The 21,844-nt window shown below is 38.5% G+C and overlaps 2 protein-coding genes across 2 annotated transcripts; one reads left to right on the top strand and one right to left on the bottom strand.

The window, feature by feature from the left end:
- Nucleotides 1-4,612: 4,612 nt before the first annotated feature.
- On the bottom strand, nucleotides 4,613-13,232 carry LOC106081393 (condensin complex subunit 2). The gene is made up of 4 exons (XM_013243306.2): nucleotides 12,894-13,232; nucleotides 12,505-12,810; nucleotides 11,434-12,304; nucleotides 4,613-5,913 (listed from the first exon to the last, which is right to left on the bottom strand). The coding sequence occupies exons 1-4, from the start codon at nucleotides 12,894-12,896 to the stop codon at nucleotides 4,787-4,789; spliced, it is 2,307 nt and encodes a 768-aa protein (XP_013098760.1). The 5' UTR covers nucleotides 12,897-13,232; the 3' UTR covers nucleotides 4,613-4,786.
- Nucleotides 13,233-15,293: 2,061 nt separating this feature from the next.
- Nucleotides 15,294-20,354, top strand: LOC106081396 (protein disulfide-isomerase A5). The gene is made up of 6 exons (XM_013243311.2): nucleotides 15,294-15,423; nucleotides 15,482-15,633; nucleotides 15,689-16,337; nucleotides 16,396-16,632; nucleotides 17,288-17,659; nucleotides 19,514-20,354. Exons 2-6 carry the CDS (start codon nucleotides 15,607-15,609, stop codon nucleotides 19,792-19,794), a joined length of 1,566 nt encoding a protein of 521 aa, XP_013098765.1. The 5' UTR covers nucleotides 15,294-15,423; nucleotides 15,482-15,606; the 3' UTR covers nucleotides 19,795-20,354.
- The last annotated feature ends 1,490 nt before the right edge of the window (nucleotides 20,355-21,844 follow it).

Raw genomic sequence — 21,844 nt, 5'->3', positions numbered from 1 at the left:
CTCCACTCGACTGACCCAATTGCTTGAAGAAAGCACTGCCTGTCCCGATAGTATAGCAATGCAATGGCAAACCATGCCCACTCCATAGAAAAAGTCCCAACATCCGTACTTGGGCACCAAAAGCCTCCCCCTAGGAATCCTTGGCAAAACCAGGAGTGCCAAAAAAAACTACTGAAGCCAAGAATGTGAACGCTAGATAAAGGAGAGGTATCGGGAGATAAGCGAAGAGAAAAATGTCTCTTTCGTAAGAAGAAGACGGAAATTGAAAGACATGAGTTGGAGCGAATCGAGATGATCAGGAGCCAGACGGAAGTCCGAAAGTTAAACATCAAACAGATGACTTTGGTACAGGCACATCCTCCTGCAGAGGCAAAGAAGGAAATCTGGTAGCTGATACACATAGTGTGCTGAGCATATAGAAAGAAAACTTTTCCCAGCTGTTGGTGGTTGTAGCCGTATTTTCATGTAGAAGTGGCGATCCCCGTCAAGCTTCTGTAGGTGGGCAAGCTCGTTCCGGCCCGATGGACAGTTCGCCGCGGGAACAGGGTGCCCATTGGAGCATTCCACTATCCGCAACCTGTGGACGCGGCCGTTATCTCGCAGCTAAACTTCTCGTGACAGCGATGAGCATCACACCGAACGAACCTCGAAGTTTCAGCCTTTGTGGTGCTCGCAGTTATCCTATGACGGGCCCAGCTGCTGGTATTCGATGATGGTGGCTATAAGTATACAGCAGAACCAATTCATGATGATTGTGTGGAATGTGTACCACCTAATCAAAACGTCCATCTTTGTCCTTTGTCATTGCCCGGCTTTCGCATCTAACAGATACCGGCACCAGACATGAACCAACTTAGGGGAGTGGTATTGAAAACAATTAAGGATTTTGTAAATAGCACGGAATTCCTAACTTAAAATTTTCTTTTTAGAGGTTACTTTATAGTTTGTAGAGCGCACAACAAACCGATTACTGACTTAGGTATATGTCCATAGTAGCATGGGGCGGATTAATATCTGCACCCTCTTTTCAACCTAACCTAATCTAGTCAGAACGAGGTACACGTAGCATCAATCCAACTCAAAAACAATAATGCATCAGAAACCGATGGGTTGCAGGCTGAACTGTTTAAGACCGGAGACGAAACGCTGATAAGGCGTATGCATCAACTCTTCGGCGCAATCTGGCCCTCTCCCTTGGGAAAGGGTACCAAAACTACACTTTTCTTTGGAAAAGGTTACTCAAACTATCCATTTCCCCTGAAAAAGGGGAAATGGATAGTTTGGTACCCTTTGGAAAAGGGTACCAAAACTACCCTTTCCTTTAGAAAAGGGTACTAAAACTACCCTTTCCCTTGGAAAATGGTACAAAAACTACCCTTTCCCTTGGAAAAGGGTACTAAAACTACCCTTTTCCTTAGGAAAGGGTACTCAAACTAGCCTTTTCCTTGGCAAAGGGTACTAAAACTACCCTTTCCCTTGAAAAAGGGTACTAAAACTCTCCTTTCCCTTAGAGAAAGTTACCAAAACCACCATTTTCCTTGGAAAAGGGTACTACAACTACCATTGGAAAAGGGTACTAAAATTACCCTTTTGCTTGGGAAAGTGTACAAAAACTACCCTTTTCCTTGAGAAAGGGCACAAAAACTACCCTTTTCCTTGGGAAAGGGTACTAAAAGTACCCTTTTTTAGAAAGGGTACTAAAACTACTCTTTTCCTTGGAAAATGGTACTAAAACTACCCTTTTCATTGGGAAATGGTACTAAAACTACCCTTTTCCTTGGAAATGGGTACTTAAACTTCCCTTAACCTTGGCAAAACGTACTTAAGCTATCCTTTGCCTTGGAAAAGGGTTCTAAAACCAACCTTTCTCTTGCAAAATCGTACTAAAATTAACCCTTCCCTTGGAAAAGAGTACTAAAACTATCCTTTTCCTCGGAAAATGGTATTAAAACTAGCCTTTCCCTTGGGAAAGAGTACTAAAACTATCCTTTCCCTTGGAAAAGGGTACAAAAACTACCCTTTTGCTTGGGAAAGGGTACTAAAAGTACCCTTTTTTTGGAAAGGGTAATAAAACTACTCTTTTCCTTGGAAAATGGTACTAAAACTACCCTTTTCCTTGGGAAATGGTACTAAAACTACCTTTTTCCTTGGAAATGGGTACTTAAACTTCCCTTACTTACGTACTTAAGCTATCCTTTGCCTTGAAAAAGGGTTCTAAAACCAACCCTTCTCTTGCAAAAGCGTACTAAAATTAACTCTTCCCTTTGAAAAGCGTACTTAAACTATCCTTTGCATTGGAAAAGGGTTCTAAAACCAACCTTTCTCTTGCAAAAGGGTACTAAAATTAACCCTTCCCTTGGAAAAGAAAACTAAAAATATTCTTTCCCTCGGAAAAGGGTACTAAAACTACCCTTTCCCTTGGAAAAGGGTACAAAAACTACCCTTTTGCTTGGGAAAGGGTACTAAAAGTACCCTTTTTTTGGAAAGGGTAATAAAACTACTCTTTTCCTTGGAAAATGGTACTAAAACTACCCTTTTCCTTGGGAAATGGTACTAAAACTACCTTTTTCCTTGGAAATGGGTACTTAAACTTCCCTTACTTACGTACTTAAGCTATCCTTTGCCTTGGAAAAGCGCACTTAAACTATCCTTTGCCTTGGAAAAGCGTTCTAAAACCAACCTTCTCTTGTAAAAGGTTACTAAAATTAACCCTTCTCTTGGAAAAAAGTACTAAAACTATCCTTTCCCTCGGAAAAGGGTACTAAAACTACCCTTTCCCTTGGAAAATGGTACTAAAACTACCCTTTCCCTTGGAAAAGGGTACTAAAGCTACCCTTTCCCTTAGAATAGGGTACTAAATCTACCCTTTCCCTTGGAAAAGAGTACTAAACCCTTTCTCTTGGGAAATGGTGCTAAAAATAGCCTTTCCTTTGAGAAAGGGCAATAAAACCAAAAACTACCCGTTCCCTTGGGAAAGGTTAATAAAAGGGTACCCTTGGAAAAGGGTACTAAAACTATCCTTTCCCTTGGGAAACGGTACTAAACCTACCCTTTCGCTTGGGAAAGAGTACAAACCACCGTTTTCCTTGGGAAAGGGTTTATCGTTAAATTACCAAAGGATAACTTTTCTTACAAAACCTCCTTCGATCATCGAAGGAAATTCATTTGCATGCTTTAAGGTATGCGATATGATGGCGGCGCATATTATCAAGTGCAATCGTTTTCTTCACTTTTTTTGCGGTAGTTGTCTTTGAATAGGAATTGAAAATGCGAGCAGTTACACACACACACATAATCAACACTCAGATGCGTATTTGGGGGCCATACAACGTAAATTCAAATGTACATTCGTTTCTTTGAAAATTCTCATTTGCATGCATACATGTGTGCAGGCAAACACCTACTCCCACACATATACATACAATCATATGTTTAGACACAAATGTGGCCATGTAGTATGTACATAAATAATTTCTTCCTAAGATTTGGGAAATATCATTTTCAATGGAAATTTCAGTAAGACGACATATCTCACTCCATTTGTAACCCAAAAAATCCCTTAAAAGGTAATCGTGAAAAACTTTTGCCACACAAAAACGAAATCAAATATTCACAAGAGACACAGCACTTTGAAATACAATTGAAAAAAATGCCTTACACAAAATACAAAAAAAAGAAGAAATCGTATGTCAATGCAAAGATTATGAGGATTTTTAAGGGTCCGCTGTGTCAATACGAAAACCCTCAACTATTCCCCAGTAATGAGGGAATGTTATGTTGGCATATACCACCGAACCCTAGTAATAACGACCCAATAAATAAATAAGTATGTAAATGCTAGTCAGGCGGGGGAGACAAAATCCTAGTCACCCTATTGCTTTATACCCTTAAAGAAATTTGTAACTTGTTTTTCAAAAATTTTCTAAATTGTTTTTTGTTTATTTGTTTTTAAAAAAATATAAACCACAATTTTTCTTTGTAAAAATCATATACACACACAAAAAATATTAGAAATATGCTGTGTAAAAAAAACCTGGGTTATTACAAAAAAAAAAGAAAAAAAGGTTCTTGTTGTTCATGGGTTTGTAAAAATAAGGGGTAACTAAAAAAGGATTTCAAATGAATGGGAAAATGGGATGAAAAGAAAACATAAGGAAAGGCGATTTAATTTACAAACTAAACGAAATTTTACTTTCTCGTTTACAAACATTTAAATATTATGAGGAAAAAGAAGTCATTTTAAAGTGGAATATAAATATTAAACTATTTTTTTTCGTTTTTTTTTTTTGCTATTTTTATATTGTGGCAAATTGAAAAAACAAAATTAAACACAAAAAAGAAAAATTCCACCGTTTTAAAGTTTAAATTTAAAAAATATATATATTTTTTTGTTGTTTGTTTTATTCTTCTCTATTTAAAACGTAACAGGGGACAGAGGGGAGAAGAGATTGCATATGATTTATCATTATACACGTACACATAGAAAGGGCAAGTTAAAGGGGGAAAGTTAGAAGAGGTTGGGAAACTACACAAAGAGTAGTAGTAGTAGTAGGAAAATGAAAACCTTAATATGTATATATTTTTGTGTTAAAGGTAGTTTTTTATCTCTATGTTTGTTTTTGTTTTTAATTTTATATATATTTTGTTATTTTTGTTTTAACCTATTTTGTATGTATAGTTAAAATACTAAACAAATAAACTCTGTATTATTATTATTAGTTAAGGAGAAACATTGATTAACGACATATTTATAATAAAATGTAAAATATGATGTAGTATCATGCAGCTATCCCGTCACTTTGCGTATTTTGAAATCTTTGAGGTCTTCTTCGGGTATCAGCCGCAAATCGAACTCATTGGCTAAGTGCAGTACGGAGTAGAACGCTATGGAGGTGGACAATGATTCGGCCATGGCCTTGGGCAATATTTCAGGTAGATGGTCATAGATCTCATGGAAGCTACCCACACCGGACTGATATTGTTCCTGTTTGGGTATGGGATGGCTGGGTATTTCTTCGTCCCTCACTGGTTGTTTGAATTGTTTTTGCAATAATACTGTACAGCTACGCTTGAGATTTTTCATATCAATCACCTTGGCGCGCTTGGCAAACGGCACTATGATCTTGGTTACCTGAGAGGGAGCGCCCTCGTACTCGGTGGCTATCTCCAAGACGGTCTCATTTAAATTCTCTCTATTGTCATCGTCGTTGGCATTAGCGCCATCAGCAGCTTGCGGGTTATTTTCGGCATTGAGGCCTGCACTACTATGTGATACATTTGCCATGTCGGCACCCCCAACGCCATCATTCCCACCCATGGGATCACTAAAGGGCATATCATCGGCACAGTCATTGAAATGTCCTTCATCTGCAGGTCCCACTTCATTATTCGGCGTCAATGTTGCCTCAGCCGATGCATTAAGGGTTTCTTGTTCGTCTTGCTGCACAAATACGGGCAGGCCAGGAGCCAGCGTATAATAGGAAAATCTCAGGGGATCCAAACGTAAATCCATTGGCAGTTTAAGTTTTCGCTGATCCCATTTCTTTTGCATATTCACCTTGCGACTCTTATAGCTATCGTCCATTTTTACAAAAAGCTCATCGTGAAATTCACCAAAATTTAATTGTTTTGACTTTTTCTTTTCGATAGCCTGCCGGTTACGCCGCGACTTGGGGTTTTGATTACGTGCCGCCGCCCCATCTTCTGTGATATGATGCTGTTGACCAGCAAGCGTACTTCTAGGACGAGCCCTTTTAAATTTCCAATGTGAGGGACCTGCCCAAAATTGTGAGATCTTATCGAGAGGACGATAAGAGTATTCTAGTTTTGAACTTGCATCTACGGGGCGCAAATCTTCGATAAGTACAGGTTGTTTGCGTAGACCACGGCAGTTATGTATCGCGTTGCGTTCCTCTGCAAAAAAAAGAGAGAAAAAAGAAAATATTAAAATTTTGTTGCAGTATGTTAAGGATTAAAAAACAAACAAAAATGATAGTAATTACGGCAGAACTATCCTCTTAAAATTTTACAGAAATCTTGCTGCGGGAATAGTTGAAACGATGCCAAAAACAAACAAAGGAGCAGGGTTTACAATTCAACAAAGGGCTATACTTGAGAAGACAGATCGTCAGAGGACCACTTGGATGAAAATCTTAGATAATATTTAAGTTTCAAAGTATCTTAATAATGCCATTCCTAATGGAAAGCTATCCCATTACATTCGCAAATAAATAAAAATAAAAAAATAATGATACAAATAAAAAATAATAATAAAAATAATAATAACTATAAAAATACAATGTAATAAAAATAAATAAAAAACTATAATGAAAATAAAAAATAAAAAAAGTAATAAAAATAAAAATAGTAATAAAAATAAAAATAGTAATAAAAATAAAAATAGTAATAAAAATAAAAAAATTAATAAAAATACAAATAATTATTAAAAATACAAATAATTGTTAATAAACAAAAAAATTTACCAATAAAAAAGAAATCGGAAGTTTAAAAAAAATAATAAAAATAAATAAAAAACAAAAAAATTATAAAATAAATATAAGGAAAAATAAAATATATATATATAAAAATAAAAAAATAAAAAAAAACTATATAAAAAATAAAAAAAACGACGAAAAAAATTAAAAATCAGAATAAAAAAAATAAAAAAAGTAAAAAAGAATTAAAAAATAAAAACCGAAAAAACAAATTAAAAATACTATAAAATATATATAAAAATATAAAAAAATAAAAAACAAACAATAAAATACAAACAAAATAAAAAAATTAAAAAATAAACAAAATTAAAAAAAAATAAAAAAAATTAAAAAAATAAAAAAAATTAAAAAAATAAATAAAAAAAAATAAATAAAAAAAATAAATAAAAAAAAATAAAAAAAATATAAAAAAAATATAAAAAAAATATAAAAAAAATAAAATTAGAAAAAAATAAGAACATTTTAAAAAATTTTTAAAAATAAAAAAAAAATAAATAAAAAATATAAAAAAATTTAAAAAATTTAAAAAGTAGAAAGAGGATAGAAAAAAATAAAAAATTAAAATATATACATATATATATATATAAACTAAAAATAATATATAAAAATTAAAATAAATAAATAAAAATTAAAAAAAAAATATATAAAAAACATATAAAAATTAAATAAAACATTTTAAAATTAAAAAAATTATATATATAAAAATTAAAAATATATATAAATAGAAACATAAAAATTAAAAATATATATAAATATAAACATAAAAATTAAAAATATAAACATAAAAACATAAAAATTAAAAAAACATATAAACTAAAAAAATAAAAATTAAAAAAAAATTTAAAAAAACAAGTGAAATTAAAAACAAGTAAAAGCGTGCTAAGATCGGCCGGGCCGAATCTTGGGAACCCAACACCATGGATTCTGCTAAAATATGGGAGCTATTTCTGGTTATAGACCGAATTAGACCCTACTTGGCACAGTTGTTGAGAGTCAAAACAGAACACTATGTGTAAAATTTCAGCCACATTGGACAAAAATTACGGCTTCCAGGTGCTCAAGAAGTCAAATCGGGTGATCGGCTCCCATATCATGTTCTTGACCGATTTGAACCGTTTGAACAGTAGTTGGAAATCATAACAGAACACTATGTGCAAACTTTCAGATAAATCGGATGTAAATTGAGGCTTCCAGGGCCTCAGGAGTCAAATCGGGATACCGTTTTATATGGGAGCTATATCAGGTTCTTGACCGATTTTAACCGTACTTGGCACAGTAGTTGGAAGCCACAACAGAACACTATGTGCAAAATTTCAGCCAAATCGGACAAAAATTGTGGCTTCCATGGGCTCAAGAATTCAAATCGATAAATGGGTTCATATGGACGCTACATCAGGTTATCCACCGATTTAGGCCGTACTTGGCATTGTTGTTGGAAGTCATAACAGAACACTATGTCCAAAATTTCAGCCAAATCGGACAAAAATTGCAGATTCCAGGTGCTCAGGAAGTCAAATCGGGAGATCGGTTTATATAGAAGCTATATCCAAGTCTGAACCGATATGGCCCATTTGCAATCCCTAATGACCGACATCAATATAAAGTATCTGAGCAAATTTTCAAGCGGATAGCTTTATGCGTTCGACCGCTATCATGATTTCGACAGACGGACGGACGGATGGACATGGCTAGTTCGAATCAGAATTTCGAGACGATCAAGAATATATATAATTTATGGGGTCCTAGATCAATATTTCCAGGTGTTACAAACGGAATGACTAGATTAGTTTACCCCCATCCTATGGTGGTGGGTATAAAAAAATGAGTTTTTTTGCGAAGGCCGCATTGACCTACAATACAGCGACGGGCCGGTTCATTTTGTAAGTCTGTTTGCAATCTTTTATTATGATCTTTAAAATCTTTTCGTGATTTTTCGAACATCTTCTGGCTCGAGATCATATTCAATGCTTTCTATTCAAAGAATGGCATAACAAAGAAATTATATGAGCTGAGCAAGTGTGTATTGTTATTCAAAACACTTTGACAGGCTAGCATCATGTATCATGATTTCGGTTACGCCATGTAACTTCATCAGCACTTTTGTCAAATTGATTAAGATGTCCTACATACCCAATGACTATTGAGTATTGTGTATAGCACGCTTTTGTTTTGAAACAGGGCTCAATCAGTACTCCAAATCTCCTTAGCGCAGCAAGAGGGAAGAAAGCCTTACCGTCGAACCATCCAGATCGCTTTAATAGACCCAATAACTTGGGAATGTTCACCTCCGCTAAATCAGACAGGTTCTCAAAGAAATGAGAACCTAATGTGGAATTCCTTCTAACTGCTAGTACGGGACACACACACAGAAGGTGTTCTATAGTCTCTTCTTCTTCGATGTCTTCACAGCTTCGGTTGCCAGCAAAACCCTCAGTCAGAATGTTTTCAAATTAGACAGTGACCTATCATGACGGACACAATGACTGAGACGTCTGTTCTAGCCAATGACAGCAAAGCGGTAGACCTCTTCAAACCCATATTAGGCCACATAGTTTTGGAATGCTCACAGCCCTCTATTTGTGACCATCTATCATTCGTTATCCTTCGGGCCTGGTCCTGAAAACTTAGCTTACATGTCGCTAGAGGCATACCCACAGATTCCAGTATCCCTGGAATGTGTAGGGTAGTTCCTAGTCTCGCAAGCTCATCCACTTTACAATTTCCTGGGATATCTCTGTGGTCCGGAACCCAGAACAGGTGAATTTTTAACTATTCAGCCATCTCGTTGAGAGATCTGCGACAGTCGAGAGCGGTTTTTCTGTTCAGAAATACGTTCTCCAGGTATTTAATGGCTGTCTGGCTGTCTGAGGACACATATTTTTGACGTAATGACATTATTATATATTAGCCATGCCACCATTTCCATAATTGCACGGATCTCCGCTTGATACACAATGCAGTGGCCGTGTAACCTTTTCGATATGACCAGTTCTAGATCTTTAGAATACACCCCAAGACCCACCTGGTCCTTTAGTTTGGGACCACCCGTATAGGAATCTATGTTACTTATGTAACAAGGGGATATCGTAGTTCCAATCGGTTCTATTAGGAATAGTGGAACAGTACTTTTTATCAAAAAGCGGCTCAGGTAGTTTGTAATTTACACAGCCTGGCACATCGGATATTGTATCAAGGATAACACAGTATCCGTAGCCGCTACATGACCAATGAGAAAACTCCCTTAACCTCACGGCAGTGGTCGCTGCAATTCGGGTAGCCAAAATGTCCAGAGGTATAAAATGTAGCATTAAATTCCGTGCATCAGACACCATATACCATTAAAGGTCTAACAACTGCAGTGTCAACCCAATGCATGAGACGCGGTCTTAACCCCCAACTTTTGCCAATGGCTCTTTAGCAGGTGTATAGGACAAGATTTGCCTTTCTTGCCCTTTCCAAAATGTTGGATTTGAAGTTCAATTTCCAGTCCAGCAAAATCATGATAGTATTAAAGTTCACCCAAAAGGACAATGATCACGGTCGGTAAGAACTACCAAACCTGGATTGTGTTATACTTGACAGAAGTAAAAGCCCAAAAAAATTGGGATAGCCCAATTACATTGAGCAAACGAGTCTATGTCGCGACAACATCAGGCCCGCAAATTTCATCAAACCCGCTCTCCGGAAAATCGAGGCGATCCTCGTCATACTGCTGTAGATGAGCAAGCTCGTTCCAGTCCAAAGGGTCGGTCGTCGAGGAAACATGGTGGCCATTGGCTATTTAAAGGCGCCAATAACCCGCCTTGTCATATCGAACATCATTGGCACTCTGTATTTGTTCAAGAGCCGGTGCCGCCCGATGAGTTGTCCACGACTGTCGTTGCCTATAACTCGCGGCTGAGCTTCTCGTAACAGCAATGAACACCACACAGATCGAACCTCAACGTTCCAGCCTGTGTGGTACGCAATGCTATCCCGTGCCGGGCGAGTAAAAAGTCTTCAGCATCTGCTATTCTCGCCAAACTTTGCGGTAACGAACTGCATCCGTAAACATCCGCAATGAAGAGGACCATCATTATTAGCATAATTTTGACATTGACCAAATCTTTGAATGGTAGTGGTTTTTTAAGAAAAAATACTCTAATCACATTTTCTTACAACCATATTCGTAGCTTAATATTGAAGGTCACTGTAGTTCAGAAAGGATTGATGCCGACGCGTACGATGTATGTCTCGATTGTAACCAAGGACCACACGATACACGTCACCTGTTTAACTGCCCAGCCAGACCCACTCGACTCAGACCCAGATCCCTGTGGAAGAAAACCATCTTTGTCGCAGAATTCCTAGGTCTTGAAGCTCAACAGAATCAAGCAGACTAAAAATAGAACAACTGCTACAACAACAATGCTGGCAACATTTGTTTTCTATCCGTTTAAGATCTTTTAGTCCCTCGGAGGTTCTTGAAAGTTTTTCTTCAAAAAATCAAAAATATCCAATCAATCCCTTGACAGCCATGGTTATAAGTACCAGATTGAGCAGTCCTTCATCGGCACGGGCTACTGGCTTAGTGTACAAAACACTAATACAAAAACAACAACAACAACACCCCATAATTTCAGATTTCAATTGCAACAATTATTTTTTCTTGTAAGACATTGCCGCTAGATCTGCTTTTGACAAGCCTACCTTCATACATACATACAATGGAAACACGTTGCTAAGCAATTAATTTTAACTTGGGGCTTTCAGTAAAGTCCAAAGTTCAAGCATGTCTCTTTTCAAAGCATTCACATTCACAAACATAAAACCTCAATGATAAAGGCGAAAAACTTTCGCTCTACCATTATGTGATAGACACACTCAGAATTATGCTATAAGCAATCATGGTAAGTGGTCATAGTTGGACACATTACTAAATTTATGTTGCCATACTCACCAATGGTTAAATCATCATCTAACTCTTCATAGTTGACATCCATTATGGGAACATTTTCACTTAAGGCAGGCATCGGTTCACATTCAGCATTTATATCGAAAGCCATGCCCATTTCATTGGCATTGTGAAATGGTGCAAAACTGTGGATATCATCACCACCGCCGCCACCATCCGAACAACCCGGTGGTCCATCCTCACAATCCGACCCAAGGCTCATACGCCGCGGCTGTGTTTCATCTTTGTCATCGTTTGCATCATCTATGGGCGTATCGGATATGACATAGCCTCCATGTGAGGGACGTAATTCCATATCATCGAAGTTGGAAATTTTAAATAGCCGATCGCACGGCGCCAGTTCACTTTCGTTTTCCGTACTCAGGGGAACCTCTTCGGTATAATCACACACTGGCGGTGGCTGGGCATCCCAAATGGGAAATGTTGTCCTTAGACGCAGCTCGGAATCGGTGGTCAATAGTATGTTGTTCATGAGGCGATTCGATGAGTTGATGGAACCCACAATCGAATTGAGTTTGCCAAAGACGGGATCTTGCAAAGGCACCGTATCCAGGCGAGCATTAATGGTATCCTTATTTTTTGTGATTGTTGATACAAGATTGCGCTTCTTTTTTTGTTTTTTTGGGGCTGGCTTTTCGGCGGCCGCACCTCCATCAGCTCCCGCCGCACTTGCGTTTGGATCATTGCCCCCCTCACCGCCAGTGGCCACATCGTCCTCATCATCATCGTCTCGCAACTGTTTTTCATTGAATTTTTGGGCATTCAATCCCGCCGACATGCGTAACACATCGGTGTGTATTGAGTCCACACGTAGACTGTAGACTTTTGAAGAGGCCTCCAGAGATGAACCAGCAACCTACAAAATAAAAGGCAAACGGTATTTATTAGCCCATTGTGCTGTATTAGACAGATGCTTGCTAAATGTGATTTACGAACTAATAAATACAGTCACCAACCCTAAGACAAAACATCAACAACCACCACCACCCCTTCATGTTGTCGTCCTATAGGAATGCAAGCACTAACAGCAACAGCAAACGCCCTGACCTCACTTACCTTAAAATTGTTCAACGATTTGTGATGCCTGTCCAGCAAGGTCGACAGAGTATCAATCAGGGATACGGACCAAGCATTATCCTTGCTCAATTTGTTGCCATTATAGATTTCCAAACATTTCTTTAGCGTCTCGTTTTCCTCAAGACATGCCGAATCACCAGCATTGGACAATATGGTACGTCGACGGGCCTGTCTTCGCTCCTCTTCGTCATCGTTTATTGTGACGTTGTGGCTTTGGCCCTCCTTCAAAACGGCAGCCTCGGATCGTCTCAGTGGCGAGTCCGTGTGTGCGGGTGTCATAGTCAGCTAAAATCGCGCAAAAGTACAAGGAGAACACACGTCACATTTTATTTCATAAATTTGCCAAAAAAGAAAAATCATTCATTTACCATCAATTCGTTTTGTGCTTGGAATTTCCCTCTAAAACCCACCGCGCGCGTCCTCTTATTGTTATTTAGTTTGTACAATCACCTCACTCGCTGCCACTCACGACCATCTCTACCTTTTGTTTAAATGTTTATATTTTGTTGCGTCCTACTTAGGGTTTTTACTCCACAGTATCCTCCAACTGTACTTTTTGTGTTCATAAAATTTTGTGTCAAGCTATATGTTACCACTAATATGTTTAAAACTTGTTTTATCTTTATTAAAAAATTTTCTAACAGCTCTTGCGTTAAAATAAATAAAATAAATGTTTTATTCTTCTTCTTTAAAAAAAATGCGCTTGTATTTGTCATAGATGAAATTTCAGTTGTTTCAAATACAAACGCCAAACGAAACGCCATAAGAAAGAGAGAGAGGAAAATGGAGTTAAACAGGGTTGTATTTCCAAAGCATAATTATGCGCTTAACTAAATGAACACGCTTTATGTTTGTACTCATGGGTCCTTTGCACTCATAGTCTCATTATAATAAAGTGGGTAAATAGATAATATTGTAGTTTATGGTATGTTTTTTATTTTATGTTTTATTGATGTTTTCAGTGAAAAGCATAGTTGCACTAATCACTGATTTTGACAGATAGAGTACACAATATTTTGTTGTTGGGCAGCTGCCGCTACCTGTAAATAAATATATTTTGTCGCTTGCAAATGTAAATTTTGCCCATGAACATTCCACTAACAGGGGCAAACTTCTCACATATCAATGAGTGCAGTCCGTTTCAAGGTTAAGCTCAATGATAAGGGGCCTCCTTTCTATAGCCGAGTCCGAACATTTCTTTGTGTGTGTTTGCAAAACGTCGATCAGCTTGATGACAACATGGCGGATTGCACCATATGATTTCTGGTTTTTGTACAAATGAGACCCCCTTTAATTGTTTCGCCATGTGACTTTACCTTGCATAAATTTGCCAAGCACGGAGTAAAATTGGGCAAATTTACACAAATTATTACTGGAAGTCGTTCGCGAACATTATTTGCCAACAAAAGAGAGCAGGAGAGTGCGTGAGGGTAAGCTTAATTTTGAAAGTTGTCAATTGAGAGCTTCCAAATTTCTACTGGAGTATTTTGCGCAGCATCGAACAGCTGCAAACATGGTTTCAAACCATGCTTGCACTAGAGCCCAAATCCACTTAATTTGAAATAAAACCCCGTTTATACAGCTCTTTAAATGCGGATTTAATGGCTCCATCATTTGTTTTCCCTTTATAATATCAGCTGCCAAGAGCACTAAATACCGATTTAATGAGCGTTGTTTACGGGGTTCAACTCTGAAATTGGAAAATTCCATAAAGGCTGTTACTATATTCGCTTTACGCGATATTTTTCGACGATTACTTTGTTTAGATAATATATTTCAAAGCATAAACACTTGTTGGTTTTGTTCAGTGGTACATTCTCTCATTACTTATGGTAAAATTAAAAAAATTTGTTATTTGTGTAGTTATTCAAAAAAGTAATCGCGAAAAATATGAGTTTTCAACGGTGAAAAACGAACATAGTACCAGCCATAAGCTGGGCAAGTCTGGCTTTTATCCCAGCATCGAACAGCTGAAAATGAAAACACGCTGTCATGTAAACGGGTTTGGGAGATTATCTGAAATCAAGTGGATTTTAGCTCTAGTATAAACATGGTTTTCAACAGGATACACTTATAAGGTGAGGCCATGCGAACAGCTGAGTAATTTTTTTTTATTTTTGTTTTGATTTTCCAGTAAATCTAAATGTCAAAAGCCTGATAACACAGCTGTGATTTTTTCGAAAATCTTAGAGAGATGTTCTATTTGATCCAATATTCCATACATAAGCAACGAAACAGTGTTATAAGGGTGACAATATAAATATAAAACACATTTGAAGAAGATAAGTTGTAAAACAAAGTTTATTTCTAAAATCACTTTGACATTTCATTGTACAGCATTTGCCACTCAAGGTGGTTTCGTTGGGGGTAGGATTTTGTTGTGCTAATGACAATACCTCTTAATTGCACCATGGGTTTTACACTGCCATTGAAGTGATGTTCATTCAGAGATGTTCTTACAGCGTTGTTATTGTTATCAACATTTTTTGTCTTCCGCATATATATTGTGGTCAACAGTTAAATAGGTAAAGCTATTATATTAAATTCAACTACAAAATGTTATAATTTGGTTAGAAATTTTCAAATGTTGAGAAAAAGTGCTATCCAAAACCACCAATAATAACTGGTATTCAACACAAACGCAGTGTTGCATTTGAATTTCGAAGGAGATTTGCCGCAGTGGCAGTTGCCCAACAACAAAATATTGAGTGCACTATCTGTCAAAATCAGTGATTAGTGCAACTCCTATTTTGTGTATGTTACTTATTTGCGCCATTTTTCGTTGTTTGTGCGTGTAATAGTTCTTAATAATAATACACACACACAACCAAATGTTGTTAACAGATAGTACACTTCGCGAGTAAAAATTGTACTCAGTTATTTACGGTACATTACCTGGTAATTATGTCATGGCTCTTTCTCTTTCCTCTAACTTTTTACTCCCAATTTTTTCTAGAAAAGTACGCGAACAGACCTAATACGAAGAAACGAAACGTCATCACAACAGAATTTAGACAGAAACCCGGAATCCCGAAACCAATTTTAATTTTCTTTAGTAAAAATTATGTTTAATAGTGCAAAATGCAATTAACACAACTTACAACAATAGTATGTAGCCCCCTCAATCACATAAGGTCCAAACTTAATCTCATTATCCCTTAAGTTTTTAGCAATACTTACGCCCACAATAATAAAACCGGCTGTCGGCAAAGTGAACAGCAAATCAGCCATTATAGAGGACATTGTTGAATATAAGGATTTTAAGAAACTGTTGCGTACAAAAACCAATGTCTTGGTCCTCTTTAGCAGTAATGGAAAACAATCTGCCGAACAGATAAGGGTTTTCAAAGAGACTGCCGATGCCGTCAAAGGGACGGGGACCATGGTCCTCATGGATTGTTCACAGGCGGAGAAGAAGAAATTGTGTAAAAAACTAAAGGTCAATCCTGAACCAGTGGCCTTAAAGCATTACAAAGATGGTGATTTCCATAAGGATTACGATCGCCAAATGTCTGTGACATCCATGGTGAATTTTATGCGTGATCCAGCAGGTGATTTGCCTTGGGAAGAAGACCCCGTGGGCAAAGATGTCATACACTTTGGTGATTATGCCAGTTTTATTAAACATTTGAAGAAAGACATACGACCCATGCTGGTAATGTTCTATGTGCCATGGTGTGGTTTTTGTAAGAGATTAAAGCCAGACTTTTCCAAAGCAGCTACGGAATTGAAAAGTGAAGGCTATCTGTTGGCTGGTATGGATGTGGAGAGACAAGAAAATGCCTTGGCCAGAAGGGTTTATAATATAACAGGTAATTAAAGGAGATTCGGCTATGGAAACCAGACAATAATTTTCTTTATTGCATGCAGGTTTTCCCACCATCATCTATTTTGAGAATGGCAAATTCAAACAAATCTATGAGGGAGATAATAACAAGGACGGCATAATGGCTTTCATGCGTGATCCCAGTTCGGTAACAATTAAAAAACCCAAAGAACTAGAGTGGTCTGCTGATACAAATTCAGAAATAGTGCATCTCACCAAGCAAGGATTCGAACCTGCTCTCAAGGACGAAAAATCTGTATTGGTCATGTTCTATGCACCGTGTAAGTAAAAAATTTAAATATAGGATGTTGAAATTTCAAGACTGGCCTCAAAGCCTTGGAGCTTCATTAATCCTTCATCGATAAGAGCTGCCGCCTCGTCGTACAACACACTGCTACAACAAAAAGTTCCCGGTGTGAGCACCACACAGGCTGGAACATTGAGGTCCGATATGTATGGTGTTCATTGCTGCCACGAAAATCTTAGCTGCGAGCTACCGGGCGTGTTCACAGGTTGTGGATAGTGGAATGCTCCACATGGAATAGCTGAAAGGCAGTCGCGCACAATCAGCGGGATCGAGCGGAGAGTCTCAGTGACTGGCCGGGCGGCACCAGCTCTTGTAGAAATACTGAGTTCTTATGATGCTCCATATGACAAGGCGGATTATTGGCGCCTTTAAATAACCAACGGTCATTCTGGTCCCGCGGCGATTGGTCATTTGGACCGGAACGAGCTTGCTCACCTACAGGAGCTTGATGAGGTTCGCTACACATGTAAATGTGGCTACAATTACAACAAAAACTTCATTTTGTATTTTTTAAACATGCTTTTAACCGAATTTTTTTTTTTCAAAAAACAACAAAAACTTTATTGCTCTTTAAAATGTTGTATTTTTTTAACAAACTTTTAACCGAATTCTGTTGTATTTTTTTCCAGGGTGCGGTCATTGTAAACGTATGAAGCCGGAATATGAAAAAGCAGCATTGGAAATGAAACAAAAAAATGTTCCTGGAGTTTTGGCAGCATTGGATGCCACCAAAGAAAGTGCGATTGCTGAACAATACAAGGTCAAAGGTTATCCAACCATAAAATATTTCGTAAACGGCCAATTTAAGTTTGATGTTAATGTCAGAGATGCCGATAAGATTATAGAATTTATGAAAGATCCCAAAGAGCCCCCACCTCCACCTCCGCCGGAAAAAAGTTGGGAAGAGGAAGAAGATACTGAAGTTGTTTTCCTGAACGATCAAAACTTTGCAACAACCTTGAAGAGGAAAAAACATGCATTGGTTATGTTTTATGCACCGTGTAAGTAAAAAATGCCTAAGTAAATATGGGATATTGAAATTTCAAGACTGCCCTCAAGCCTTGAAGCGTTATTAAGTTTGCTCTAAACATTCCAGTAGGGTTGTTGTTGAAGCACTTTATTGTGCTCTATATTTCGTCTGCTTGATTCTGTTGAGTGTCAAGACCCAGGAACTCTGCGACTAAGATGGGGTGCGTCTGCAGGTATCTGAGGTCTGAGTCGAATGGGTCTGGCTGGGTAGTTAAACAGGTGACGTGTATCATGCGGTCCCTGGTTACTAAGATAGGGTGCGTCACCAGGGATCTGGGTCTGACTGGGCAGTTAAACAGGTGACGTGTATCGTGTGGTGCCTGGTTACAATCGGGACATACATCTTGCACGTCGGCATCAATCCTTGCTCTGTTGGAACTACTCTGGTTTGCCGGGGGAGGTCAATTTCTTCAGGTGCAATGGGAGGCGGTCGTTCTCCAAGGACTACATTCACCCGGTAGCCATTTATCGCATCTGCTACCGTGTCTGCATGAATGTTGTCCAGACATGCTTGATCTAGAGGTTCTTTCTTGTAGCGCTAACCCTTACCCTCTAAATCATGTAGATCTACCTTAAGGCTTCTGGGCGGTGGATATCTATCCACAAAATGATGATTGGATGGTCGATGACAGCCCAAAAGGTATTGCTTAGACAGCATGTAGTCCAGTCTTCGCACTGGTAGGATCTTTGTCTCCTGATGGAAGTGGTCCACATGAGAACTGAGGAGACAGCCCGTCGCAGTTCGAAGGGTGGCATTCTGACAGTTCTGAATATTATTTCACCGCGTGTCACAAAGCTGACGAGACCATACTGACGCTGCATAACTTACCCCAGATCGGCCAATTGCTTTGTACGTGATCAACAAGGTTTCTTTGACTGGACCCTAAGTGCTGCCGGCAAGTGACTTGAGCACTTTGTTTCTATTTTTGACCTTATCGCAAATGGCTGTGGAATGTGGGGAGAATATGTAAGAGCTGTTAAATGCGGCAGCAAGTATTTTGGGACACTTGATGGTCGGAATCATTTATCCAGTCTTCGAAATCCATGTTGATACTCGGGGAATTGAAATTCTCCTACAAGGCTCGGGAGGAGTAATGCCTCAATCGTCTTTGCCACTAATGAGAGAAGGGAGATCGGTCTGTACGACTCCCCCAAACCCGGGTCCTTTCCAGGCTTCAGTAGCGGGACCACTCTGCCAATTTTCCAGACATCGGGAACTATAAGAGTGTTCAAAGACAGGTTGAGGACAGTAGTATGGTACTCAACTCCAGGTGAATCCAGATTCTTCAACATCAATGTAGAGATTCCGTCGGGCCCAACGCCTTAGATGATTTGGCGCCATGGATGACATTCGTAACTTCGCCCACGGTAAATTATGATGGCTGTTCATCGGCTCGGAGACCACGAATACGGCGAATGGCTCTCCTTCTTGCCCTGTCACTCTTGGGATGCACAATAAATTGACGGTTGAACAACCTGGCGCATCTCTTCGGATCAGTTCTTTTCAATCCAGGCACGAACCACAAGCGTGCGGAGAATGACCTCCGAGATGTGCCTCTCCCTGACGAAAAAAGACGAATACGTACACTGAGGCGGCAGCCCTTGCTGATGAGGGTTCCATCGGGTCAATCCGATGTGTACAAACGGGCTGCCATGGGATTGGTAAGGTATATGGAAACAGTCGTATTATATCTAAGAGTGCTAAACGATTATAATTTTTTGGGGGATTCCTATCATTATATAGAGATAAGAGAATTTACTTCCTTTCCTAAGTCCTCCATTAAACTTTTAACCGAATTTTGTTTTTTTATTTTTTTTTATTCCAGGGTGCGGTCACTGTAAAAGTACAAAACCCGAATTTAATGCAGCCGCCAAAGCTCTGAAAGATGATTCCCGCATGATTTTGGCCGCAGTCGATTGTACGCGCGATAATGCTGTCTGCTCCCAGCATGATGTTCGTGGCTATCCTACCATCAAATATTTTTCATATTTAAAAACAAAACAAGAATACAATGGGGGTCGCAAACGTGAAGACTTTATAGCCTACATGAAAAAGGCCAATGATATAGTGCCCAAGGCCAAAACCGAACAACACGAGGAGTTGTAGAGGTTTGTGTGCTCTCTAATGTAAACTATAGCCAACGAACAACAAATCGCCGAGTTGTATTACAAAGTCTGTGACATTTATTCTTCTATGTTATATCGCTCATTTTGTGCAAGTTTTTTTTTATAACATTTTTAAAATTTTGTTTCTCATGACAATGACTCTTTGTTTGAAAGAACAACATTCCCAAAGCGCATAGTTTTACCCAATATTTTATACTTGAAGACTGTGTAAAAAGCTCTAGAAACTTGCATGCATGAAATGAACGATATGCATATAACTTTTATAATTGTATTTAATTAGTACGAAATTTTTGTATTATTATTTTTTTACGATATACATGCATTTGTATGTTGAAATTATCTCTGAAAATCCACCTATCCTGTGTTTTTGCGAGAATCTCAAGAGCTCAAACATAAAAACATCACCCAGTGTTATTTTTGATATCTCAAACTATTGTTAAAAGAGAAAGAAAACAAAGTTTTTATGGCTTCCTACTTTTATTATTAAGTATTATGAATTAATTTGAATCATTAATAAAAAATACTAAACAATGCAATATACACGGGGTCGCATTGAATTTTATTGCGGTGATCAATCACCACTTAAACTTGAACTCCTTTGAATGATCAATCACCACTTAAACTTGAACCACCTTTGGAACTTACCCAAAGCTAAATTTTTAATTACATTTCCCTGCAGTGCCCTATTTTATTGGGATCAGAACATAATTCTACCCATTCACTTAACATCCAACTTACAAAACACTGAACATCGACGTTAAAAAATCAAAACAAAGCCGTATGGCTTCCTCTAGAATATTATAAGCGTCGTTTCAGTCAGGTACCAAACCCTCGGATCTGTGTTGCCGCGATGATATGGGAAATCACCAGATATGGGACAACCTCGAAGTAATGCGAAAGCGTTTCCGAATTGGAATTAATCCCCAGATGTGACTCATGGTGGGTTTTTAGCCCTGAAACGCACTCGTCACATGCGTAACGCATTTTCCTATTGGCCCATTGAGATTCCTCCATTTTCTTTCTCCTTAAGCAAATCTGCTTCTTCCTGCTTCCATTACCAAGTAGGTAATCTAACATTACAAAATCTTGTTAACAACCTATCAGCGTCGTTTCAGTCAGTTACCAACCCCTCGGATCTGTGTTGCTGCGATGATATGGGAAATCACCAGATATGGGACAACCTCGAAGTAATGCGAAAGCATTTCCGAATTGGAATTTATCCCCAGAGGTGACTCATGGTGGGTTTTTAGCCCAGAAACGCACTCGTCACTTGCGTAACGCATCTTCCTATTGGCCCATTGAGATTCCTCCATTTTCTTTCTCCTTAAGAAAATCTTCTTGCTTCCATTACCAAGTAGGTAATCTAACATTACAAAATCTTGTAATCAACATTCATGCAGACACGGTAGCAGACGCGTTAATTGGCTACCGGGTGAATGTAGTCCTTGGAGAACGACCGCCACCCATTGCACCCGAAGAAATTGACCTCCCCCGGCAAACCAGAGTGGTTCTGCCTCAATTCCCACAGATCTAGGATTGATGCCGACGTGCAATATGTATGTCCTGATTGTAACCAGGGACCGCACGATACACGTCACCTGTTTAACTGCCCGGCCAGACCCACTCGATTCAGACCCAGTTCCCTGTGGACGCACTCCATCTTAGTCGCGGAGTTCCTGGGGTTTGACACTCAACAGAATCAAACAGACGAAAGATAGAACACAATAAACTGCTACAACAACAACAAAATCTTGTTAACAACCTATCAGCAGCCTGATTTATTACATCGTCAGCCTTAGGATTAGTTATGCCCTCTTTCTAGAGAAACTGGGTCACAGGATCTTGGTCCTACAGCCTACAAGTAATTCGAGCGATCAGGCTCACTAGCGGACTCCCTAAATCCTACTCTCAAATAGCCCTTCTACAATACCTTTTAAGGATACTCTGCAATAGTCGATTTTCCTGGAAGGCCTGACATCTCTTCCCATGACCTGTTGTTGTAGCAGTGTGTTTTACACTGAGGCGGCAGC

Source organism: Stomoxys calcitrans, chromosome 3 (genome assembly GCF_963082655.1).
Source record: "Stomoxys calcitrans chromosome 3, idStoCalc2.1, whole genome shotgun sequence".
NCBI classification, from domain to species: Eukaryota; Metazoa; Arthropoda; class Insecta; order Diptera; family Muscidae; genus Stomoxys; species Stomoxys calcitrans.
Note: the sequence above shows the minus strand (reverse complement) of the source record. Positions and strands in the feature narration are given on the sequence as shown.

What these genes read in the sequence shown, in the direction of transcription:
- LOC106081396 (XM_013243311.2), top strand. Translation starts at nt 15,607, where the DNA reads ATGCAATTAACACAACTTACAACAATA. An exon ending in TAACACAACTTACAACAATA is followed by an intron (nt 15,634 to 15,688) that starts GTATGTAGCCCC and finishes TTATCCCTTAAG; the next exon opens with TTTTTAGCAATACTTACGCC. An exon ending in GGTTATGTTTTATGCACCGT is followed by an intron (nt 17,660 to 19,513) that starts GTAAGTAAAAAA and finishes TTTTTATTCCAG; the next exon opens with GGTGCGGTCACTGTAAAAGT.
- LOC106081393 (XM_013243306.2), bottom strand. An exon ending in AATCGTTGAACAATTTTAAG is followed by an intron (nt 12,305 to 12,504) that starts GTAAGTGAGGTC and finishes TTTATTTTGTAG; the next exon opens with GTTGCTGGTTCATCTCTGGA. An exon ending in AGATGATGATTTAACCATTG is followed by an intron (nt 5,914 to 11,433) that starts GTGAGTATGGCA and finishes TTTTTTTTGCAG; the next exon opens with AGGAACGCAACGCGATACAT.